The following is a 27039-nucleotide window of genomic DNA, read 5'->3' on the forward strand; positions in this document are numbered from 1 at the left end:
ATTCCACTAAGGCCTTTTGCCAGCTGCCCTAGGAATTTTTGAAGGTAATTCGAAATGCAGAGAAGGCCCCTCCAATGGGAGAAGGCAATACTGTCCCAAGATGCCCAAGAAAACTGTATGAACAAGAGAGGATTTTGCATCTGGAAAGGTAATGCATACTGAGGCAGGCAGAGGAAAAACTCTCACTCCAAACTGAAAGTCCAATTTAAATTTTGTTTTGTGAACAAGATTGCCTGCATTGTCCAGTCTGAATGTTGGTTCATATCCTAGAAGGGCCAGAAACTCACCAGCTAGCCATAGGGCAATTTACTGATTTCTCAGCCTCAGCTTCTTATCTAGAAAATTAGTGTAATAATGACATAGCCCACAGTGCTGTTTCAAGAAAGCGTTAAGTACAGATAATGAAATACACAAATATACAATATATGGCAAGAGGTTGTAAAAACTTGTGATGTGATGATTAACTTCACAAGGACCTCTAGTAAGTCTTAAAGCCTTTCTTCTTCATTTATGAAATGTGTGTAAGGATATAGTAACATCAAAAGCAAGGATGATTGTTTTTGCTTTGTGCTGGCTTGAAATCACAGGAAGTTGTCCTTTGGGAAACTGGTGAAAACAAGCCTTTTCTCTCAGGAGAATACCAGGCAGAGGGCCCAAGAGTTCAACAAACAAACAAAATGAAAGAAGGAAATTACTTGGGAGTGTATCACACAGGAGATCTGCCAGACATTGCCTTTAAACTTTGGTTCTCACTAGGCTTTTCTCTAATCACAGGTTAAATATTGCAACTGGAGGCGGGGATATTATATTTTCCCAAAATTCAAGCAGCAGAATTTTTGTTGGGCAAAATGCTTTTTTCTCCTCCATCTCCTCTGCTAGCACCGTCCCCTCTATTAGCAATGTTTTGCAGAGTGAATGCCAATCCTTATTTAGCCAAAACTGCACCATACACACACACAGGAGAGGTTTCAGCTCAAGGGAGCAAGCATTATAGAGCTACCAAAAAGAAGAAGAAGGAAAAATAGAAACAAAAATGTAAGGAAGCAAACAGACAACCCCCAAAACAACTCACCAAGGCCTAGTCATACACAGTAGGCACAGGATGCTGGCTGGCTGCTGAAGAGAAAAAGCTGAAAATTGGGGGAGGGAATGGAATGGAGTATCCCGGGGAAGGGTCTGACTGGCCAGAATCTTGAACAGGAGCATTCCATGTTGCACCACTATGTTGCAGGCCCTGCGTACATCCATTGTAATGGTGATGATGGAATGTAGTTCTCTGATTGTCAGGAAATGCTACTGAATGTGGCCAAGTGACTCACATAATCCTGTACCTGTGCTGTTTTTTGTGACTGCTTTTAAAGAGGCACCTTTTAACGTTTTTAGAGGCAACGCACTCCCTCACTCAACCATCAGAGCTATTGAAATATGCACCTGTTTCTGCACATCCTTGGGGGAGGGCAGGGAAGGGGGGGAATGAAGGGGAATGGGAAAGAATAGCTGTGCCTGTTAAAGCTGCACACCAAAGACTCTTTTGGAACCGAACGATGCCCTGCTGCACCTTTAAGAGCTTCTGCTGTTTCCATCTTTAAGCACCTCTGCTTTTAAACAGCCAGGTAGCTCACTGCAATATGCCGTGTTGTTACTGTTTTAATGCATTACATGCCTGAGATTCTCCAATGCTGCCACTTTGCATGGAAATGAATCCTGCATTCCAAATCCACCGTTGGAGGCCAATGCAGCATATTTCCAGACTCAAAAATCGAAATCCAGGTCGAAGCTGTGGTGCAGTGCGCGCTTTCCTTTCCTGCTCGGTAAAGATTCAAGCCAAAGCACCTCCCATTTTCTTCGTAGCCTTGTCTGCCTCAGGCACCCCCCTTCCCGCCCCCAACCACGCCCCAGCATCTTTGCATTTTCATGTTCTGAGTGAGTCAGTTCCTTCTCTTCCACTCCATCTTTGGCAAATGCATCCCGAGATTTTTTTTGTTACTTGTCTCCGGCAGAAGCATTTCCCCTCGGCCAGCCTGCCTTTCTTTACAGCACTTTCTTCCTTCTCTAATAGCCTTGTTACCTCTCCCCCTGCTCATTTCAGGCAGAGGTGGCCTTTGCGGCTCTGCTGCCTTCTGCTTGATCATTGGTATTTTCCAAAGAAGCCTGTTGCTTAATCACACAGGCTGGAAGAAGGAAATATTACTCAGTCTCTGGAGGGAAAGAGTCCAGAACAATGGGCTTCTTTAAAAAGAAAAACCTACCAACCAAATAAGCCACCCAAATAAGCAGCCAAAGTGATAGTCACCTGGTACAGAAGCTGAGGAGCTAAGCTGAAGCAGAGGCAAATTCGCTCTCCCCAATGTGCTTGTATCTATTCAAATATATTTTATCCAAATTCATAGGAAATAAAAAAAGGACACTGCCATTCCAGGTCAAGCTTATTTGTCCATCTAGTTCAGTACAGTCTACTCTGACTGGCAGCCATTCTCCAAGGTCTCCGACAGAGACACCTTTCCTATTGCCTTCCTGTATGATCCTCTTAGTTCAAGATTCTGGCTATCAAATGAAATCTGAATGTCAGATTAACACTGTGTAAGGATACAAGCGAAGAAGCTTAAGTTCCAATTCATGCCAACTTGTTTAAATCAAACTGGAAAATTTGTTTATGAATTTATCTTGTACATTTCAACTTCATTAGATCCAGTTAACTGGATTCCTAACCCAAGTCCATGTTTGGCATGCATTAATTAATTTTATTAACTCAAAATCAGGGTGATGTGTTGCTTTAATTAAGGCAGCGCGCAGACAAGTTTAAATCCTCCTGTGAGTTATTTCCAGTGCCTGGGGGCTGTAACCAACTAAGTCTTACTCAGAGTAGACCCCCTGAAAGTAATGGATCTATGTTTGCCATGGTCATGCATTTCAAGAGGTCTGTTCTGAACAGGACTAAGACTGGATAACAACCCCGAGGAAAGAAACAGATAACTTCCTTTCCCCCCACTCCACATTTTATACACCCTCAACATGCTCCCCCAAACACATACCTTAATAAGATTTTTGATAAGGTTTTGATAAGATGCTACTCTGGGAGAAGCAGGTGGAGTTGGGAGCTATATATACTCCTGTGGAATTATATGCACATACCCTCCAACATTTCTCTGATGAAAATAGGGACATCCGATTTATTTATACCCCTCCTATATGACTGGGTTGCCCCAGCCACTCGGGGCAGCTTCCAGCATATATAAAAACACATTAAAAAAGCTGCCTTCAGGTGTCTTCTAAACATTGTATAGTTACTTATCTCCTTGGCTCTGGGGTGGGTATGGAGTCAAATGACACCCCACCCTCCAACATTTCGCCGATGAAAATAGGGACATCCTAAGGAAAAGTGGGACATTCCGGGATCAAATAAGGAACTGGGATGGCTTCTGTATATCTGGGACTTTCCCTGGAAAATAGGGACACTTGGAGGGTTTGTATGCTGTCTAGGCACCCTCACCTCTGTGAAGCAACGAGTGTTTTCACAGCTCCTTTGTTTTCCAGCAGCAGAAGCTTCCTTCATATTTTCTTCCTTCCATTTCTGCACTGCCATATGAGTGTGGACTGAAGCAGAGCTATTCCCCTTGCACTGCCCTATTCCAGAGCCAGAGAACAGAGAACATGCAGCCCGCCTCCTATGATTATTTGTATTTGGGTATAGGATAGAGCGCAAGTGAGCAACACACCAGCCTCATGTTATGCAGCCTCCCCCAACACCTCCTGTTCTCTGCTCTATTCTTCCATCCCAACAGAGTTCCTAGCCGCCTCCTCCTCATTTCCCCTTTATTTACCATGGATTTTTAACGTGTAGTCCTCTCCACCTCCTTCTGTGTTTTTAAGAACAATTAGAAGGGGCAGTATTTTATTTAAAGAAAGTAAACTTTTTAAAAATCCTTTTGCTAGTTGTCTTGGAGAAAAGCTGCCTGAGAAGAAACTGATAGGTTTCTGCCATGCATAGCACACTAAAGTCAGAAAGGAATTACTTTCACTTGCTTTCCAGAACAGTAGCTCTGTTGTACTAAATAAATAAATCTTCCATATACTTCTTTTGAGAACAACTTTTTTTTAAAAGCAGTGGGGCTCACTTCTTATCAAGCCTGCATAGGTTTGGGAATTTTAATGTGAGGTCGCCAGGATGAGAAGTGACGCAAGGTGATCTTTATTCCAGGTTAGTCAGTCCCAAACACTCTTTTATCTGGCTCCTTTCACCACTGGCATCTGCCCCCCACCCCACAGATAACCATCGAAGGAATGCAACCCTGGACAGCAACTAAATTGACCACCCCAGAACAACGGATGCAGTCTTTGAAAGTGGTCTCTCCGCCATCATTATTTCAGTGGCAATAGAACAGAAATAGTTATTCATAAGAAGAACTCAGCATGGTTTTTTAAACAACAACAACAACACCCATCTCCCATCAGCATTCTGGTGTTGTCATTGTTGCAGTAATCCAATTTTCTACATTTTCCCCAAAAGCATCCCCATGCACGGGAGTCTAAACTGGAGGTCACTAGAGCATGAATAATGGTGGCAATATCAGCTGTGTAGCCTCTGTCACAAAGGTGTTCAATACTAAAGTGCCCAAGTTATGTGGCTGCATTCACTCAATCTCTTCCCAGTTCACCAAAATGTCCCACTGTTTTCGAAAGCCATATGGGTTGCTTTCTCCGTGTCTGCAGTGCAGTTGGCATTATAAAAAAAAAGCCTCACCCAACATCTCTCTCTCTCTTTCCTGTGTGCTTTTAACTGCTGCTTGATGGAGATTCAACAGGTGCACATTTTCCCTGTCATGCTGCACCTACTGAATTTCTACATGCCTTGTAAAGCTCCCCCTCATTGGTTGCCTACTGAAAGACACATCAGTGTGAACTCCTTCTGCTTTTTCCAAGCGATGAGGCTCCCTTCTGAACTGTGACTCCCCAGGCTCATTGCTGTGGGTCCGTGGGAATATATTTTCCGAAGGCCCAGCGATACAACCAACTCGCTCATGAGCCTCATCTCTGAGTCCTCACCCTCCTCCTTTTGGTCCTTATCCTAATCCCTAATCTTTCCCTACTTCCCAGCGCTAATCCTATAAATCCTCCATTAATCCTATCTGTCTCGTTCTCTGTGCTGGGGGCAGGTGGGGGAGACAGTGACGAACCTATGGAGGCTGCATTTTCATATTCTCCCACAGTAATATTTAATAGGCCCTGGAGCCATATCTCCCTCCCTCCCTCCCTCCCTCCCACATACACACAGAGAATTTATACCTGATCCTGGAGCTCACTTGCTTCCGCTACCCATCCATTCAAACTGCCTTGCTTGGGAAAAAGACCTGACAACTTTTTCTGGTGTGCAGGGAATTTAAGAAGAGCTCCTATGGATCAGATTAAAGGTTCATCTGGTCTAGACTTTCCTCCAAGGAGTTCAAGGTGGCAGACATGATTCTCCACCTCCTCATCTGTTCCTCACAGCAACCCTGTGAGGTAGGTGAGGCTGAGAGACCCAGTGACTGCCCTAAGGTCACCCAGAGAGTTTCATGGCTAAGTAGGAGCTTGAGCTGTGGTCTCCCGGTTCAACACTCTCAACCATTACACCACAATGGAAGCTTGATGTTTTCAGGAAGCTCACAAGAAGGCAATGACAGCAACAGCCCTCCCTTGTTGTTGTTTTCACCCAGTGTTGGCATTGTGATACACTTACCCCTGGGCATGGAGTTTCCATTTCAGCCTCAGAACTCATAGTCATTGACAGGCCTACTAATGTTCTCCATGTAGTTGCCTGATCTCCTTTTAAAGTTGTCCAATGCTGCAATCCAAACTCCACTGTGAATAAGCCCCATTGAATTCAATGTGACTTTCTTCTGATTATACAGGGTTGGGATTGTCCTGAAAACCATTGTTAACTGCATAGCAGATTTGTAACATCTACCCTTAGGACTGATGAGTGTTGCAGCTCCAAATGCCTGGAATACACCAGGTTGGGGATTTAAAGTATTCTTATCCTGCCCTTTGGCCAAAAGAGGCTCCCGGAGAAGCTTACAGATGTCAGCAATATGACAGTCCCTGCCTTCAGGCTTACATGTCTAAAATACACGATACAAAAGGAAAAGGGATTGGGAGGGAGGAAGGGAAAAGAAAAGCCAGGCAGAATTTCTTTGTTACATGTAATGACTGGCAGGAATAGAAAGGTATCGAGGAGAGGATCAAAAGTCAAAAGTTGCCGGTCTTCCAGCAGATCTGATGGGAAGGGTCCAATTTCTCCCCCTCTCCTGCAGCCTGATGAGAACCACTGGTGTAGGTTTGTGTGTGCTAAGATTTCTGGGCTTTAAGGCAAGAGCGAAGTTAATATGCAATGCATGGAAAAAGTGGATAGAGAATCCTAGAGGACATCCAAGGAAGCTGAATGTTGGAAGATTCAGGACAGGTGAAAGAAACCTATACAAGCCGCTCTGAGGTCCTTGTAGGAAGGGTAGTGATGTGCTTCATGCAGCACATAGTTACTCCATTGAATATGTGCCCACAGGAGGCAGTGATGGTCACCAACTTAAATGGCTTTGAAATAGTAAAGGTAAAGGGACCCCTGACCATTAGGTCCAGTTGTGAGCAACTCTGGGATTGCGGTGCTCATCTCGCTTTATTGGCCGAGGGAGCAGGCGTACAGCTTCTGGATCATGTGGCCAGCACGACTAAGCTGCTTCTGGCGAACCAGAGCAGTGCATGGAAATGCTGCTTACCTTCCCGCTAGAGCGGTACCTATTTATCTCCTTGTACTTTGTGCTTTCGAACTGCTAGGTTTGCTAGGTTGGCAGGAGCAGGGACCGAGCAACGGGAGCTCACCCTGTTGTGGGGATTCGAACTGCCAACCTTCTGATCGGCAAGCCCTAGGCTCTGTGGTTTAACCCACAGTGCCACCCGTGTCTCACGGCTTTGAAATAGGATTAGACAAATTCATAGAGGGGAGGGCTATTCAGCGGCGGAGGAAGCAGGTGTGGGGGATGTGGTTTGCCCCTGTGTCATCATGGTGTGTGTGTGTGTGTGTGTGACAAAATGAGTTAAAAATAAAATAAAAATGGGCTCACCAAACTTATTAGGAGTGATGTGGTGGCTTAGGCGCCTGCAGGTTCCACTCTGCCTGAAACAGCAGTGTGGGACTTGCCTCTGCCTACTGCCTCTCCCTCAGCAGCCCTACAGCTGAGGGGGAGGTGGCGGAGAGGCCCCAAGCATTGGAGAGGTGTGCCTCACCCCCATAGGCAGCTTGCCCCGCCCCCATGGGTGGATCGCCCCGCCCTGGCTGCTGGACACGCCCCTTCACCAGGCACCCGAGCGGCTAGCTACACCACTGGGGCTATTGATGGTTGATAGCTATGATGGCTATGCTCTGCCTTCATGGATGGAGGCAGTAACACTTGTGAAAACCAGTTGCTAGAAACCAAGAGGGCTCCTGTGCTCAAATGTTGCTTGTGGGTTTCCCACATGCATCTGGTTGGCCACTGTGAGATTAGGATGCTGGACTAGATAGGCCATTTTAGAGAAAGAGAAGAGTGTCTAGGCACAAGGGACAGAATGGGAGAAAGGGCAAACTTTAAAAAAATGTTCAAAAGAACATTTCCCACAACTGCAGAATCTTTTTTTATCAAGAATAATCATAACGGAAGTTCCCAAAAAACCCCAACAACCAGAGAAATTTGTTCCTGTATGTGGCAACTGCTGCATGTGTGTTATTAGCACAAAAATGGAAAATAGATAAGGTACCAATGAAAGAAGAGTGGCATCTCAAATTGTTAGAATATGTTAGCTGGCATGATCACTAGAATAAGAAACCAAAATGAAAAAAGATATAAGGAGGACTGGGTATTATTTATTGATTATATGAAAAATTATTATAAGCAGACAATTAGCCTAGCAGGATAGTAATATTTTCAACAACATAAGTTAGAACTAGAATTGATGGGAGGAGCAGAGAAAGATTGGGGAAATGGATAAAACATGAGAGGAAGTGAAAGATAAAAGGAACCATGGAAGGAGAGGAAGGGAAGTCAGTAAACGCCTGTTTTGTTTTGTTTTTAAATGTACTAGAATATGTAATATGCAATTTTCTTTTTCCTGTTTCCTATTACTTTCGGGGGTAGCTGTTTAGTATTTTTCTTGTGTTGAAATGTATCAGAAATGCAAAATAAATAAAAAAGAATGGGAGAAAGGGCAGAGTCATTTAAGACAAGGGATCATAGTAGGTCCATAGCAAACTCATTTGCCCCAGTCCTTCTGGGCATGCTTTGGACTAATGGTTTTCCTATGGCAGGAGTCTGCCAGCTTCCGCATGATTTTTCAACAGCTGGAACAGAAAGGGAACTAATTATTGGCTGGGCATAGTATTAGGAACCTCTTGTTCCATCACCAGAGCAGGTTGAATATATATCACTTGAAGGGGTCTGACCCTGATTATGCCTCTGAATACCAGTTGCTGGGAATTGCAAGTAGGCAGAATTCTGCTGTGTTCGTGTCCCGCTTGCAGGCCTCCCACAGGCATCTGATTGGCCACTGTGATGCTGGATTAGATGGGCTTCATCCAACAGGCTCTTCTTATATTGGATGAAAGACCACCCAAGAAACCTATGAAAACCACTCTGAGGTCCCTGTAGGGAGGGTGGTGTATAAATGTATTAAATCAGTGTTCTTCAGTCTTGGGTCCCCAGACGTTGGATTACAACTCCCATCAACCCCAGCCAGCCTTCCTAACGGTCAGGGATGATGGGAGTTGTAGTCCAATAACATCTGGGGAGCCAAGATTGAAGAACAATGTAATAAATAACTTTTTTTTTTAAAAAAAGGTTCCTTTTAATGTTAGCAGATGCTATGTAATACATTGCACTGACCTCTTCTGGACTGATGCAGAACTGCTCTGCAGTGCTTCTGCCTTTCAGCCAGAGAGATTGTGTAGGACAGTCTCCCCACCCTCTGCTCCTGCAAAGGCCTTCATGCAGTATTGTGCTGACAAATAATTTGGCCTTTGCCTGTTGGAAATAACACCTCCCCCCCCACAAAAAAATCTAAGTTTATTTTCGCCAGTGGGAAATGCTTCATTGCAATTGCAATTCCATCCTGTCACTTTTCAAAATGTGACAAGTTCAGATGTTCATAGAATTTCCCAAAGTTTTCACAGGGCCTGGGTAGCACAGTTGGTTAGAGTGTGGTGCTGATAATACCAAAGTTGCAGGTTCAATCCCTGTATGGGACAACTGCATATTCCTGCATTGTGGAGAATTGGACTAGATCCGTGGTTCCCAACGTAAGCCACAAGCCACACAGAGGGGCAATATGATTTTTAAGGAGGGCAATTCAAGAATGAGTTATTAACAGTGAATGGCCTTTTAGGCTTCCTCCACGTGAATAGGAGTTCACTTTTTGAATAATAAGAATTATATGTCACGGGGGAGGGGGCATCAGGATTTTAGAGATGCTTAGGTGGGACATGGCCAAAAGAAGGTTGGGAACCACTGGACTAGATGATCCTCAGGGTCCCTTCCAACTCTACAATGCTGTGATTCTATGACTTGCAGTCCTGTGAGTGCAAGGAGCTTCCTCTTGGAAGGGACTGTGTTGCTCAGAGGGTGCTGCTACCACCAGCCTGCTAACCCACCCCCTTTCCCTTTCCCGCCTCTTTACTCACAGGGACATACCAAGGCCAGTGGCTTGGAGGGATGCGCCAGGGATACGGCGTCCGGCAGAGCGTACCGTACGGCATGGCTGCGGTTATCCGATCCCCACTAAGGACCTCCATCAATTCTCTGCGCAGCGAACACACCAATGGCACAGCGCTGCACCCAGATTCTTCGCCTGCCCTGGCCGGAAGCCCTGCCGTCTCCCGGGGCGGCTTCGTCCTGATGGCTCACAGCGACGCTGAGATCCTCAAGAGCAAGAAAAAGGGCATCTTCCGACGCTCCCTCCTGAGCGGGCTCAAGCTGCGCAAGTCCGAATCCAAGAGTTCCTTGGCCAGCCAGAGGAGCAAGCAGAGCTCTTTCCGCAGCGAGGCGGGCATGAGCACGGTCAGCTCCACGGCCAGCGACATCAACTCCACCATCAGCCTGGGTGAAGGGGAGGCCGAGCTCTCCGTCATCGAAGACGACATCGACGCCACCACCACCGAGATCTACGTGGGCGAGTGGAAGAACGACAAGCGGTCGGGCTTCGGGGTCAGCCAGCGCTCCGACGGGCTCAAGTACGAAGGCGAGTGGGCCAACAACAAGCGCCATGGCTACGGCTGCATGACCTTCCCGGACGGCACCAAGGAGGAGGGGAAGTACAAGCAGAACATCCTGGTGAGCGGCAAGCGGAAGAACCTCATTCCGCTGAGGGCCAGCAAGATCCGCGAGAAGGTGGACCGAGCCGTCGAGGCAGCCGAACGGGCAGCCACCATCGCCAAACAAAAAGCGGAGATTGCGGCTTCCAGGTAAGGCTGCTGCTGGGTTGTCAGAGGAGCAGCAGGAGGGTGTCATGCGTATATCTGTGGTTCCAGTTTCTGAAGGGAAGGTGGGGTGATTGTGTGGGGGACCTCCACCACTGGGCTGTGTTGGGACATAATTCAGTGGCATCTCTTTGTTACGGATGGTACCACAAGGTGGAAAAACAAGGCCAGAACAACAAGTGTGGTCGAAATCACCATCTACCTCTCCACATTTCCAACATCTTTATTCTTTAACCTGTAGATCTTAGCCAAAACAAAAAACAAAAAAAACAAAACAACAAGTGTGGTCTGTACATAGCTGTCAAGTGTCCCTTATTCCAGCGCCATGTTCCACTGCTGTCCCTTATTGACGGATGTCCCTTAAATGTCCCTTAAATGATGTCCCTTAAATTTCAAAGAAAGCAGCTCCTCTCCCTCCCTCCCTGCCGGCCAGGGAGAAGGGAGGCTCCAACTGTGTTGCTTGGCTGTGTTGCTCACCCAATAAGAAGTCTAAGAACGACTGGGGGGTGGAGCTTGCATGCCTTGTGTGTGGCTAGTTAATGCAAGCTGAGGGGGTTTTTGAATGCTGGACGCCATTTTGTGGCATGTGCTGCTGCAAACTTTGCAGTGCAAAGCCAGGCCGGGGAGCCATCTTAAGTTGAGGCTGCATAGGCCTTGTGGTGCATGTGATTCAGATTCTATTCAGTTGAACCTCTGGTTACAAAGTTGGTTGGACAGTGTTCTTGAAGCTACCAGCATGAGTTTGACCAGACTGCAGGAGGACAGGAAAACTGGAGTGCCTGGAACAGGTGAGGCCTCAGGTCCCTTATTTTGCGTGCTGGTCCCTTATTTTCAAGGCTGCTGGCCCCTTATTTTCAAACCTGTAAGTTGACAGCTATGGGTCTGTAAGATAGAGGGCAGAACTGCTGTGAACTTGGGCCCTGAATGGAGCAGTCCTGGGTGAAGGCCCGGCTCATTCTTCCTTTTTGCACTGAGCTCCTAATCAAAACTTATATTGCTATTTTGATGCTGCTTCAGCAGTGTGAATGACATATTGAGGGCTTGGTTGGTCTGTCTGTTTCATGCTCAGAGCGCACAAGGGTTGTTTTTTGACCGTGAGTCAGGAGAAGGGAAGCAAAGATTCCAAATGGAGGGAGAACAAAACAGAAAACGGGCAGTGTGTGAATCTGATAAATGTTCTCAACAGATCAAGATGAGGTTGATGGGAGCAAGGAACTACAGCAGCTGAGCGGACCAAAGAGGGAGATCCCGGGCCGTGCTTGCCTTAAATGAGGCAAGCCACACCCCCGGAGCCAGCTGATTGGCTGGCCAAGGGATGACATGGCCCGAGGATTCCCCAGATCGCAGGGGGGCTGGAAGCCAGCCTCCGCGTGTGTGTTGGGGGCGTGAAGCCTGCAGCACTACCTCCTCCTGAGGTCGGAAGTGGCTTTCTCAACAGATCATGATGAGGTTGACGGGAGCAAGGAAAATGGGGCTGGGGAGGAAGCGGGGAGTAGAAACTCAACTTGTGGATCTGCCTCTGTCTGCCTGAAATCCAAGGCAAGATCTTTAAGAGAGACGTGTGGGGTCCAGAATGTGTATAGTTCCCATGCACTTTCATCTGACCCTAAGACAGGAGGGGGAAGAAGCTGACCTTCCAGATGTTGTAGGACTCTACCTAATTTCAGAAGGAGGCCCCTTGATAGGTGATAGTCCTCTGATTATGGTCTTGGGCTATAGGCCAGCATTTTAGGCCTGCTGTGTACTTCTTAAAGACACCAGGGTCGTTTCCAGTTTCCCTGTTCATGCCACAACAGTCCATGCGACACAATACATTCTTCTGTCCCACACAATGTTCTCTGTTTACTGTAAAGTACAGAAGAAAGCATCAATAACAGTAGTTGCAAGTAATGAAGGTAAGCCTAACTATGGCACTTGGCCACAATGTCTGTGTTTCACCACCACTGTTGGGGGTACTATGCCTCTGGATAATACCAGTTTCTGGGAATCCCAAGTGGGGAGAGTGCTGCTGTTTCACTCAGGTCCTACTTGGGGGCTTCCTGTTGGGGCATCTGGTTGGTCACTGTGAGAACAGGGTGCTGGCCTAGATGGATCTCCTTTGGCCTGATCTAGCTGCAGGGCTCTTCTTGTGTTCTTTTAGTGTACTGTGTGTTGGTTCAAATCCTAACTTGGCTATAAGGTTCAGAGGGAGGCTTTGGATAGGCCCCCATCTCACAGCATGGCTTCCTTCAGTAGGTTCATTATGAAGAACTTACTGAAGTTGGTGTTACATTTCCTGTGCTGTGCAAGGTTCGCATGATACATACTAATTGAAGTGAGTACAATCCAGAGCAAATACCAGTCATCACCTTCCCCTTAAAAAAAAAGTCATGGCTAGTATATTTGCACAGGTATGGGGCTTCCTTCCTAGAACAATGATGTCTTGTGTTTCAGGATGCCAGGAATTCAAATTCCCTTGAGTCAGAGATTTGAGAGAAGGTAGAATGTCCAAAGCTGGAAAAATCCCAGGTTCCCTTTTGCCCAGGTGCCTAAAATGAGACACCTGTGCCTAAGTAATTTGCCATTTTTGCTTCCTGCCCCTGCCAATGTGATCTTGGAATCTGGGGGTCTAACATGTTTTTCCATCCCAAGGAGCAGACTAGCACTTGCCTAGAATGGAGAGCAGCATCACATATCTTAGAAGAAGGCTGAGAATGTCTCTCTCTCTTTTGGGGGGCAGGGAGAATCATAGCCAACCCTCTCCACTTCCTTCTCAGACAGGCCCTTGAAGATGGCCCCACTTTCTGGCCTCTCTTCAGCCCACAGCTTCTCTGCCAGAGAGCAGGGGACTGTGTGTTCTCAGAAAAAAGACAGTAAAATCAAACCAGCACACCCAGGGACAGCACAGACAGTTTCTGCCCAGATGAAGGAGGCTTTTTGAGAAAAAAATAATAATTGCTGAGCAATGATTAGCACCTGCGGGACAGACCCAGTTTTACCCCTATTGTTTAATTACACAGATCTTCCAGTTTTAATTACATTTTCAACACGCACACGCACACAAAAGTCTGTGCTGTGGAACACTGTGATAATTCTTTCTTTCTTTCTTTCTTTCTTTCTTTCTTTCTTTCTTTCTTTCTTCTAAGGATTTCACACCTTGCTGCCCATCATCATATGCTGGGGCCATAAGTCTCTGTCTTTTTCGGACATGAGGTCCACCTTTAACGCTATCATATAATGTGGAACCCAGTTTAGCTTTTTTAAAAACATGCATTCCCTCTTTTCACATTAATCAATGGCTGCTTGCTGTGATAGCTATGCTGTCCCTCTGCAGTTGCAGGCAATAATGCTCCTGAATACCAGTTGCTGGAAACAACAGGAGGGGAGAGTGCTCTTGTGCCTGAATTCTGCTCACAGGTTTCCCACAGGCATCTGGTTGGCAACTGTGAGAACAGGATGCCGGACTAGATGGGCCATTGGCTTAATTCTTTTATTTACTAAATTTAAATACTGCCCTTCTTCCGAGAATCACAGGGTGGTTTACCATATAAAAACACAAAAAAACATGATGACCTGATAACAAATAAAACAATAGCCCTTTCCACACACACGGTTTAGAAGGTCATGGCTTGATCCAGCAGGCTCCCCTTATGTTCTTAATCCAATGATGGCCAAACTTGGCCCTCCAGATGTTTTGGGACTACAACTCCCATCATCCCTAGCTAACAGAACCAGTGGTCAAGGATGATGGGAATTGTAGTCCCAAAACAGCTGGAGGACCAAGTTTGGACATCACTGTCTTAAACCTTCTCTCTATTACCTTTTCAGCCCATATTATCCATACCGCAGCCAGGCACTTTAACAGCTGTTCCTTCTCCAGACAGAACCACGGAGGTTGGTTTACGTGTGGTGGGGCAAGAGGGGTAGAGTTTTCTAACAGCAAATTCATTGCAACCACACCAAAGTACTTTCCCGGTGTCTTTTGAGGAAACCAAGGCTGCTGAGTCTATACAGCCAGTATAAATATGACAAGTAGGCTTACCTTGTTTTTCTCCCAGCCTTTCCACATCTCCTTAAAAATATCAGTTGTTGTGGTGTCCTGGTATGGCCCACCTTCGAGGAGTTTGTGGCCCACTTGTGGCCATAACTCACAACTTGAAGACCAGCATGCTGTAACAGCTGGAACAAGTTTTCCAATGTGCTCTCTTCTCAATGCATTTTAACGACAGGAATATTTCCATCCACTCAGATTGGGTTTCGGATGATGGTGGGTGAGTGGAGGAGAGTCCTCAGCGTGACCCACTTTCCGTAATCTCTCTCATCTTGTTTCTTCATGTGTGAGTGTGTGACTCATCTGGCTGCCTCAATGCTTATTTGTATGACAGAGATTCAGGGGTGATAATCTCATGGTTTAAACTCCAGCAAAGCAGTTGTGTCATCCGTCCTCTGTCTCGGTGTTGTTATACTGGGGCTGTTATTCTGAGAACAACCTCTGGCTGGCTGGGGTCCAAGGCTCCTACAATATCCTCTTTTGATTGTGGTTCCTTTTGCTGGCTGGGTCACAGGTTGCTTTGAGGCTAGTAAGGTTACCAGATTTTTTTCAATGAATCAGGGGACACTTTTTATTAAAAAAAAAAAAAGAGAGAAAAGTTATTAAAAAAGAAGAAGTAGTAATATCTTTTCTGTGGTCTCCTCTGTCACACGGCCTTCCTCTGGGCCTTGGCCATGTGTCCTTGGCCTCCCGGTGCTCTTCTACCTCTCCTCCTCAGCGGCAGTGGTGCAACAAGGTCGGGACTTCTTTCTTTTTTCTCCTTCTTCTTTCTCTCTCCTCCTCCTTCTTCTCCTCTCCCCTTTCCTTTTGCGTTGGATTCGGGGTTTTCCTGGCCCTGGAGCACCACTGGGCAGTCGGCTGGTGGTTGGGTGCACTAGCTCCCGGCTCAATTTGGGTCGTGGGGGCGTGTGTGTCAGTGGCTCCCCCAGTTGACGCACCGGGCGTCCCTGGTTCCCCTTTGGTAGTGGAGGCAGCAGCCTCAGCAGCCCAGAGCCGGCCTTGTACCTTCAGGAGCTGCTTGCTGCTGTGGCGCCCGCCATGTTGCCTCGCCGGAAGTCCCCATATGATGTGTCTTGTGCCATTGAACCAATCACGCAACATTCATTCCCTACTAATAAATCTACAACACTTAAAATATAAACCTGGGGACATTAAATGAAATCCAGGGACATTCCGGGGATGGATTTTGTCAGGGGACAGATTTGTAAATCTGGGGACTGTCCCCGGGAAAGAGGGATGTCTGGTAACCATAAACTAGAGCCCTTTTAGCAGGGCTGAGGCCCTGCTCCTCCATAGCCAGCTAGAATCAGTTCTATCAGAGTGGCTCCACATGACCTATAATATAGCCTTACATCCTCCTTATAAACTGCAGTGCTAACCAAGGGTACCAAAGGAGCTTGCAGGTGTAATCTCAGAGCCACTGTCTATAATCGTTGAGAATTCTTGGAGAAGAGCTGAGGACCCTGCAGAATGGAGGTGGGCAAATATTGTCTGTCCCCCTTATCAAAGCAGGGTGGGGGGAGACCCAGGCAACTACTGACTGGTCAGCTTCATATTGATACCAGGAAATGTCCTAGAACAGATAATTCAACAGTAAATTTGTGAGCACTTAGAAAAGGATGCTGTGATTTTTAAGACTGAACAGGAGTATCTCAAAAACGAGCCATGCCTGACAAATCTCATTTCTTTGGTGGATCAGGAGAATGCTGTGGATGTAGTGTATCTTGATTTCAGTAAGGCTTTTTGACAAAGTTCCCCATAATATTCCTGTGGAGAAGCTGGTAAAATGTGGGCTGGATGAGGTAGCTGTTAGGTGGATTTGTAGCAATGCCAAAGAGTGCTTGTTATTGGTTCCTCAGCATCCTGCAAAAAAGTGACAAGTGGGGTGCCGCAGGGTTCTGTCCTGGGCACGTTATTATTCAACGTCTTTATAAACAACCTGGACAAAGGAATTGAGGGGATGCTCATTAAATTTGCAGATGGCGCCAAACTGGAAGGGGTAACTAATCTCGACTAATATGGAACAGATGCCCTCAGAAGGTGGTGGACTCTCCTTCCTTGGAGGTTTTAAAGCAGAGGTTGGATGCCATCTGTCATGGATGCTTTAGTTGAGATTCCTGCATTGCAGGGGGTTGGCCTAGATGACCCTTGGGACCCCTTTCAACTCTACAGTTTGATGATTCTATGAATCCCCAATGGCACAGTAAAAGAGGAAATGCAGGCTACTTTTGAAGTAACAGAGGGCATTTTTGTTCCTGCACTTTCACTCCCTTGCAACTAGATCATAGGAATGCAGGAAGCTGCCTTATCCCATTGATTCATCTAGCTCTGTATTGGCTACACTGACCACTACCAGCTCTCCAGGTGCATTGCAATAGTCCAGCCTTGAGATTACCAGTGCATGAATCAAAGTACAGTGGTACCTCTGGATACGAATGGGATCTGTTCTGGAGCCCCGTTCGCACCCTGAAGTAAATGTAACCCATGACTGCGCATCTGTGTGTGCGTGGGTTGTGTTTTGCCGCTTCCGCGCATGCGCGTGACGTCATTTAGAGCATCTGCGCATGCACAAGCAGTGAAATCCAGAAGTAACGTGCTCCGTTACTTCCGGGTCACCGTGGAGCGCAACCCCAAAATACTTAACTTGAAGCTACTTCAACCCGAGGTATGACTGTAGTGAGTGCATCCTGGAATTGCCGTTGCTGGTTTACCAGTGCAAACTGGTCAAAGGTGCTCCTGGATTAGCTATCCTTCTGCTTCTTCCAATGCAGCCTAAAACCCGTTTTTCTCCACGTGAAAAATGTTCCTCTTCTTTCCTTCCATTCTTAAGAGAAACACTTGAACATGTGTGAGGAATGTCAACAGTCGGTGTGCAGGGGAGAGCAAGCTAATGATATTTTCAGGACACTGTAACCCCAAAAAGAAATTGAGCAATTCTTTCCACAGACAACTTGTTGGATTTATGCAAAAGTTCCTGGCAGATGAATGTGGCTATCCTAGCAGGCCTCGTAAATCTGACAAAACTCTCACTCAGATTGAGGAGAGGGAAACAACTCCTTGAATCCTCGGAAGTGCCCTTCTGCACTTCCGGAGGCGGCGCGAAACAGCAATGGCGGTCCTCTTCAGTTGTTGAAGAGGGGCTCCGCGGAAAAGGGTCGTGCGCTGCGGCACAGCGACGACCCGTTTAGGAAAACCACGGGTAGAGTGAGCCCGTGGCCGTGGGATTCGGCGGGCACCAGGAGCGACCTCGGATACGCAGAAGGGACCCCGTAAGGGGCTCCGGAACGTGGAGGGGGTAGCGGTGCTGTGAATCCATCGCTCTTTCCGCGGAAGCGAAGCCGCGCGGCTGCTGCTGATGAGCGCTGACCTTTCTTCTTTGAACATTTGATTGGAAACAACAAACTCGTGAGTAAGAAATTTGAGGCTTTATTTGGACATCAAATTGGTGAATTTCGGCTGAAAGCGGGAGACGCTAAAAAGGAAGTCAGTCTTCCGTCCCTGTTTAAAGTACTGAGCAAAGTTTTTTTTAAAGCGGAAGCGTTGAAAGGAGTTTAAAAGAAGTTGGAACTTACCCTGCAAGTTTGGATTTGATTGTGAGACTGTGCTATACCTCTCTATATTTTGTGGATTATAAAGTTATAAGCCCCAGCTCACGGGCTGCCTGGATACAAAGTAACATCAGACTGTGGCAACTGTGTATAGAGACATAAAGTTACATTGGGCTACTTTGCAGTTACAAAAAAGGAACTGTTGTTCACACCTTCGCAAAGAACCTTTATCATCTGCAGTTTAAAGTGAATTTAGAGGGTTTCCCCCCCTTATTTTGGATTTTACCATATTTGGGAATTAAATGGTGGAAACTTTTGGGGAGCTCCCCCTGCTGGATTGTGGAAATATAAACCTCTGAGAACTGCTGGTTGTTTTGGAAATCTTTTTGCCTGGATGATTGCTTTTCCCATGGGATTTACAATTTGACCTTGAAACCTAGACAGTTGTGGAATGAGTGTGGCAGGAAAAACAAGGGCTGCCAAGAAAGCAAAACAAACTGAACTATTGCAATCAACTTTGCCTGTGCAGCCACGTAGATCATCTGTTCCAATTGTGATAGGTCTGCAAGAAGGACAATTTAAACAGCCAGTTTTGGAGGATATGGCTGCAGGAGGATTAGACCCTATTTCTAAAGAAATATTGGATCAACTGGCAGCATTAAATAAGAAAGCTGATGAACAAGCGGCTAAATTTGACCAGGTTACAGCAACGATTAATAAGTTGACAGACCAAGTTGCTCAAAACACACAGGCGATAGGAAATTTTGAAAAGACTATATCAGAGAACCGAAAATTAGCTGAGGACGCAAACACGAAAGCAGACCAAAACAAAAAAAGGATTGAGGAATTAAGAGGGGAAGTAAGACCACTGAGTAGACAGGTCACTGAACAACAGGCCTATCTGTCTATGGCGGAGCTGAAAAACCGGGAAAGTAATCTTAGGATTAGAAATATTCCAGAACTAGAAAAGGAAGATTTGGCTGGCTTTTTGACTGCAGAAATATCCAAGTTCTGGGGTTTGGCAGAAGAGAAAGACTTCAAAATCGTCACCGCTTTTAGATTGGGAAGAGTGGCCAAGAAAGATAAACCAAGGGATTGCTTGATCATATTGAGATACAAGCAAGAAAAAGACAACATACTTGGCCTACATTTTAAAAACCCATTGGTGATACAGGGAAAGACAGCAGAAATCTTCAGAGACATACCAAAACAATTGTTGGACTTAAGAACTACATACAAGGATCTGGCAAGATTATTAAGAAACAACACAATCCCTTACAGGTGGGAATTCCCCCAAGGATTATCTTTTAATTTGAAAGGGAAGAAGGTGAGAATCAGAACAGCAGAAGAGCAAGAAAAATTCCTAAACGATCACGGGGAGGACCTTCGAAAAGGGACAGCAGGTACCTGGCCACCCCCCACGCCTGGTACAAAAGATCCACCTCCAGACATAGACGAGAAGGGAGACAACCCCATCGGCTAACAAGCTGATCCAGGATGTCTCTGCAGCTTTTTAGTTGGAATATCCATGGGGCAAATTCCCCTGAAAAAAGGAAAAGGATTTTTCACATTTTGAGGAAAGAACAACTAGACGTCATTTGTCTCCAGGAAACCCATGTGACTAGGCTCCACAGAAGAGTGCTAATAAACAAGCGACTAGGCCAAGAATTTATTTCATCAGCTAAAGAAAAGAAAAGGGGAGTCGTGATATATGCAAAGGAGAGCCTAGCACCAAAATTTGTGTTCAAAGATGAACAAGGAAGAATTTTGGCGATCGAAATACAATCACAAGGAGAAAAATTTTTGATAATTGGAATTTATGCACCAAATGAGGGGAAATCTGAATTTTATGGGAAGCTGCATGAGACAATGCTGGACCATATGGACTATAATAACATCATTCTGATGGGAGATATGAATGGGGTTGTCTCCACACACATGGATAAGTCACAAAATCAAAATGTGACTAAAGATGGCAGACTACCAAAGACTTTTTTTGAACTCACAGACAATATGGACTTGATTGATATCTGGAGGACAAAGAACCCCCTAGGTAGAGAGGGAACATTCTTTTCTGAGGCCCACCTATCCTGGACAAGAATCGACCAAATCTGGATATCTAGAGGACTGGCACCCAAGACCAAAAAAGTAGAGATCTGCCCTAAAACTTGCTCCGACCATAACCCCTTGAAAATGGACTTGAGACTTACACCAGCTGGATCCTTCAGATGGAGAATGAATGATGCATTGTTTAGAGACCAGGAGATAGTGAAGAAGGCCCAAAAGACGATGAAAGACTACTTTGAACTAAATTTGAACACTTCGGTGGAAAAAAAAACAATCTGGGACGCAAGCAAAGCTGTTATGAGAGGGTTTCTGATACAGCAGAATTCTATTAAGAAAAAACTCTGGAACGGTAAAAAGGACAAGATCTTGGAAAGGATAAAAGACGGAGAGAAAAAGTTGAGACTAAATCCAAAATCAAAAGAAGTTTTGAGAGAAATAAAATTCCATCAAGCACAATATGCAAAACTGATAAATCAAGAAGTTGAATGGAAAATCAAACAGATGAAACAAAGATCATTTGAATCGGCAAATAAATGTGGGAAGCTGCTATCATGGCAGCTGAAAAAGAGACAAAAACTGAACTTTGTTACCAATCTAGAGGTTGAAGGAGAATGTATTCAGAAACCAGAGGAAATTAGAAAGTGTTTCCAGAGATATTTTAAAAAATTGTTTTCCCAAGGACCCCAAGTGGAGACTGAAATAAATAAATTTTTAAAAAGCTATGGCCTACAAAAACTAACACAAGACAAACAAACTGACCTGAATTATAAAATAACCCAACAGGAAATCGAAAATGCCATTCAGAACATGCAACTAGGCAAATCCCCGGGCCCAGATGGACTTACCTCCAAATACTATAAGATATTGAAGGAATACCTGACTCAGCCATTGATGGAGGTATGTAATCAAATTATGGAAGGGAAGGGGGCACCAGAATCGTGGAAAGAGGCATTCATCACTTTGATACCAAAATTGGAATCTGAAAAGACTCAACTTAAGAACTACCGTCCCATCTCACTCCTAAACGTGGATTACAAGATTTTTGCTGACATTTTGGCAAATAGATTGAAAAAAGTCTTAAATGGAGTTATTCATAAAGACCAAGCAGGCTTTCTCCCTGGCAGGCATTTGTCAGATAATACTAGGAACATTGTTGACGTTCTGGAACTTCTACAGACAAATTTGAATACAAAAGCAGTTTTGATATTTATAGACGCGGAGAAGGCCTTTGACAATATATCTTGGAAATTTATGAAGAAGAATTTGGAAGGGATGGGAGTGGGAAGGGCGTTCCAAAATGGCATAGATGCAATATATTCAGAACAAAAGGCTAAATTGATAGTAAACAATGTGGTGACAGAAGAGTTTAAAATTGAAAAAGGAACACGACAGGGGTGCCCCCTATCACCCTTGCTATTTATTTCTGTCCTTGAGGTTTTGCTAAATTTGATCAGGAAGGATCAGCAGGTGGAAGGAATACAGGTCGGAGGAAAACAATATAAACTGAAGGCCTTTGCAGATGACTTGGTTTTGACATTACAGGAGCCGGTGTCCAGCACAAAAAGAGTATTGGAATTAATTTCTGAGTTTGGTCGGGTGGCGGGATTCAAGTTAAACAAACAAAAAACTAAGGTTTTGGCAAAAAACTTGACACCTTTAGAAATAGATGGGTTTCAGAAGGAAACAGAACTAAACGTTGTTAATAAAGTGAAATACCTGGGGGTCAACTTGACTGGGAAAAATTTGAATCTGTTTAAAGATAATTATGAAAAATGTTGGTCTGAAATTAAAAAGGATCTAGAAATCTGGTCAAGATTGAAACTTTCCTTGTTGGGAAGAATTGTAGCAGTAAAGATGAATGTATTGCCAAAAATGCTGTTTCTGTTCCAGACCCTACAGATCGTGGACAGAGTGGAATGTTTTGGAAAGTGGCAGAGGGACATTATGAAGTTTGTCTGGCAGGGCAAAAAGCCCCGAATAAAATTTAAAATATTAACAGATGCAAAGGAAAGAGGGGGTTTTGCCCTGCCGGACTTAAGGTTGTATTATGAAGCTGCATCCCTCTGCTGGCTGAAAGATTGGTTTTTGCTAGAAAACACTGATGTCCTAGATCTGGAAGGGTTCAACAATGCTTTTGGGTGGCATGCATATTTGTGGTACGACAAGGTAAAGTCTCATAAGTTGTTTAAAAACCATATTGTAAGGAAATCTCTGTTTTCTGTCTGGACTAAATACAAGGACTTATTTGAAAACAAGACTCCGAGGTGGTTATCACCGATGGAGGCTAAAGCCACAAAAATACTTAATATGGGGGGTGGCTGGGCAAAATACTGTGAAATAATAGAAAGAGTGGGTGACACTTGGAGGTTGCAGAGCTTTGAAAAATTGAAAGGGAAGGTGCGAGACTGGTTTCACTATGCCCAAATTTTAGAGATCTTTAAAAAAGATAAAAAAATTGGTTTCCAGGTGGAAAAATCAAAATTAGAACTAGAATTACTTGAACCTAAGACGAAAGTGCTTTCAAGAATGTACAACTTGCTGCTTAAATGGAATACTCAAGATGAGACAGTCAAATCAGCCATGATAAAATGGGCACAAGATATTGGATACAACATTATGTTTGAGGACTGGGAAAGGTTATGGACCACCGGTATAAAATTTACGGCATGTAGTGCCTTAAAGGAAAATATTATGAAAATGATGTACAGGTGGTACATGACCCCAGTCAAACTTGCAAAGATATACCATTTGTCTGATAATAAATGTTGGAAATGTAAGGAGGCTGAAGGAACTTTTTACCACCTCTGGTGGACATGCCCGAGGGTGAAGGCCTTCTGGGAAATGATTTATAACGAGTTGAAAAAGGTATTTAAGTATACCTTTCAGAAGAAACCAGAGGCCTTCCTCTTGGGCATTGTGGGCCAGAGGATACCTAAGAAAGACAGAACCTTCTTTCTATATGCAACGACTGCAGCAAGAATTCTCATAGCTAAATACTGGAAGGCACAGGAGCTACCCACACTGGAAGAATGGCACACACAACTGATGGACTATATGCAACTAGCCGAAATGACTGGCAGAATCCGAGACCTGGGAGAAGAGGCTGCGGAAGAGGATTGGAAAAAATTTAAGGACTATTTACAAAAACATTATAAGATATATGAATGTTAAAAATTTGCTAAGGTTTGAGGTAAATATGCTTCAGTATTGAAATTCGGAGTTGATAGAAACAAAGTTAATGATTGAGAAAAGTTTTAATTTCAGAGTGAATAATTAGATGAAAATACAAAAACACAGGAAACAAGGTATTAATTTGCTGTTTATATTTATTATAAAGAATGCAGGGATGGAGGAGATGGGGAAGTCCAGTGGATGATGAAAAAAAAAAAAAAAGACTTCGAAAAATGAATTTTTTCTTGTTTAATTTCTTTTTCTTTCTGTAAAACCGCTTTTGTTGTGTTATTGATGATGGATTTAGATTCTGGAAAAAAGCAATAAAAAAATTTATAAAAAAAAAAGGAAGTGCCCTTCTGCATCATGTGGTGCCTTGCAGGGAAGCTGGCTTCTGCTTGCAACACATTCTTCTCTGGATTTTTTTTCTGAATGAGACTGGAATGAATGAGGATAGGAAAGGAGGAGGGGTTGGGTGAGCATTCCAGCTTTACTGGATTAGATTAATTGTATGTTTCAATCATGTAGAAGATGGATGCTTAAAGCCCTTTATCAGCAAGCTGCTGGCTCCCTTATCTGCAGACGTGAATGAACCCTGTGGGTTATGCTAGCTTTTGTGTTCAATGTATTAAGTATATTTGCAAAAATTGTTGTCAGAACTGGAGAGAAAACAGATTGTTGAACATGGCTGAGGCTAGATCTCTCTCCTTGTGGCTTTGGTTGCAGTTTTTCCATGGTGATGGGATTGTGGGAGGGTCCAGTTGGGAGAAGAAGAAAAAACCCAACTTCCACCAAGAAGATGACACAATTTCCATAGACTTTACTAACACAGATGCTGTCTTGGTGTTTGCATTTTATGGGGCTGCAAAACAGCCAGATAGGTGAATGCAGAGCAGATAATGTGGTTGATTTAAGGATTGACAAACAAAGTTTTAATCTGTGGGGGAGATAATTTCTTCCAGGTATGCAGAAATATACAGTGGTACCTCGGGTTAAGTACTTAATTTGTTCCGGAGGTCCGTACTTAACCTGAAACTGTTCTTAACCTGAAGCACCACTTTAGCTAATGGGGCCTCCTGATGCTGCTGCGCCACTGGAACACGATTTCTGTTCTCAACCTGAAGCACTATTTCTGGGTTAGCGGAGTATGTAACCTGAAGCGTATGTAAACTGAAGCGTATGTAACCTGAGGTACCACTGTATACTTAATGTCCCCTGCTCCCCCCCCCTTGGCAGGAGTTGTGGTGAGGACACACTTTTCAGTTTCCATGTACCCTTGTGTCCCTGGAGGTGTAGCATAGAGGATGGGCCATTTGCCTGATGAGGCCTGAGATAAAATGTGCCAACCTTGATCCTTCCAGAAGCAGGAGCTTAGAGTAAAGGAGACATGGGGAAGGCTTTCCCCAGACCCAACAGGAAAAAGCTACCCCCACTCAAAACAAAACCCCTAAGACCCTCTGATCCTCTGTGCTCTCTTTGTGCATCACTGTGGGCCATTCCTGCATGCCACATCCCATAATATGAACCTTTCCCTTCAGCTCAGAGGGCAGCCGACACAGCCCTGAGCCCCACGCTGTCAGTGCCTCTATTAGTGGCATTCCCCACTCCTGTGCCCAGAAGAACCCCGAGCCCTGTGAAAATGGGTTAGCCGTCCAGGCACCACCAGTTTCCTGAATGTGCTCTGGTCTTGGAAACACCAACATCGACCTTCCCAAGAGGCAAATTAAACAGCTAAAAGAAAGACCAGGTCACTTGAGATTCCTCCCTATGGGAGCTCTTATGGCAGAGCGAGTCATTAATGTGCTGTGTGTGGACTGGGTCATTTGCGCAGGCAGCAGGAAGTAGTGGAAGGGGCCAGTTGTGCTGCTGAGGCCAGTAGGCAGATCATGGGCAAGCAGGGTCTGAGGCCAGAGATTCCTTGGAAGGCGTGGTGGGAGAGAGCAGGAGCTGGAGAGCCACTTTTTAGTCTGTGGGAGCCCAGAGAGAGCTGCATGGAGACATGGAGGATGGTTGGGGAGGAGCAGTGGGCATTGGACAGGGTTGACCCAGTTCTTGTCAGAAGAGGCCATGAACAATAAACGGGGCCTAAGCATAAATACAGTAGCCAGGATTGGTGACAGCTGCTGGAGCATAGTACTCTTAATTTCAGGGTTGTGGGTTGAAGCCCCATGTTGGGCAAAAAGTTTCCTGCATTGCAGGGGGTTGGACTAGGTGACCCTTGTGACCCTTCCAACTTTACAGTTCTATGAATCTGTCATGTTCAAGAAGGGAGGGCTGAGTACCAGTATTCAAAGGGAACCAAACTGAAGGTCTTCCCAAATATTCCCACAGTCATACTTGCCGCTGCTAACAAGTGCAAAATGAGCTCTTTATTTTCTATGTATAAGCTAAATAAGGAGAAGGGGTAACACTCTGTTTTGTTGTAAAGAGATCTTTACTCCCAGGTGTCTGATTATTAAAAATTCTTGTTCGGATAAAACTGAGGAAAGAGCACAGGAAGCAGAAGTGTTACCTTTCTTTTTTGTGTATCTTGCAAGCTTTCGTGCACATATGTATATTTCAGTTTGACAGATTAATTGTTTGTACAAGAATATTTTGCAATAATGTTCTCTTCCTGCTTGTGGTGATGCTGTGTATTATTTATGTGTTCCCCATTTTTCTCCTCTTTGTAAGTTATTTCATTTCTTTTCTTTTCTGTATAATTTTAAAAGTAATATTTTAAAAATGGGGGGAGGGAGTTTCCTATCATGCTGTCCAAGAAAGGTGCTGGCCGACATTTTCGCCCAGGACTTTTTGCCACTGCTCCTGAATAGATGTAGTGAAGGAGGAGGGGGAGAGGAAAGGAAGGAGAAAAACAGAAAAGGAGAGAAATAAAGAAAGCAGCTCTGCTGAGAATGGAAGCTTGTGTTCCCTTTTCCTGGGGGCGGGGGGACTGCCATGGTGTGGCCAGGCTCCTTCACTATCTTAAAATCTCCTTGCTAGTCCTTTATGCCTTTCACGTTGATGAAGACGAGAGTGGGGGAGGGAGGAGTGGAGAGATGCTTCAGGGACGTGCGCTGCTGTTGCGCATGAGCAGTGGCCATGTAAATAACATGTTTTCCTAGGGGTTTTCCGCCTGACTGCTCAGAGCATGGCCCAGCCGCTTTTTAGCCTGCCACAGAGCTTTCAGCATCCCCCTATAATGGGTGTTTGCCCAGTGGCTATGTTGTCCCCTTTTGCAGATGGAGAATGGAGCGGGAGGAGCAGGAGCAGGAGGACGAGGCAGTCGTGGCTCTGGCCTTGTGAACTGGTCTTCAGTTGCTCGCAAAAAGAACTCAGTTTAGCACTGAGAGTCCATTCAACAGGATCTGTTTTTAATGCTTTGCTAACTGTTTTGAGGCTCCTTTTGAAAAATCATGCTTGATGCATGCTCTGACAACCAAACTAAAAGTGGGGAGGCGTGGAGGGTTTTTTTATTTTATAAAAAATGTGCAGCTAATGGAATTCTGCTGAGCAGGAAGTAAACGTTTTAGAGATGCGTGCACACACAGTTGTTTCATATGCAGTTACAGTGGCAAAGGATCTGTTTGCTGGTGGGAGGCTTGCATTTTTATAAGGGCACCAGAACCTGCCTTATACTGAATCTGACCATTAGTCTCCCTAGTTCAGTACAGTCATACCTCGGGTTACAGACGCTTCAGGTTGTGCGTTTTCGGGTTACAGATGTGCTGAAACCCAGAAGTACCGGAACGGGTTACTTCCGGGTT

At 45.0% G+C, this 27039-nt stretch overlaps 1 protein-coding gene across 1 annotated transcript in view; it reads left to right on the top strand.

The window, feature by feature from the left end:
• JPH3 (junctophilin 3) overlaps window positions 1–27039 on the top strand; it is an 88710-nt gene that overhangs the window by 12685 nt on the left and 48986 nt on the right. Inside the window, exon 2 of the mRNA XM_053399941.1 lies at window positions 9685–10462. Coding sequence (XP_053255916.1) covers window positions 9685–10462 — 778 coding nt within the window. The remainder of the gene's footprint in view (window positions 1–9684; window positions 10463–27039) is intronic.

This window comes from Podarcis raffonei, chromosome 8 (assembly GCF_027172205.1).
Source record: "Podarcis raffonei isolate rPodRaf1 chromosome 8, rPodRaf1.pri, whole genome shotgun sequence".
NCBI lineage: Eukaryota > Metazoa > Chordata > Lepidosauria > Squamata > Lacertidae > Podarcis > Podarcis raffonei.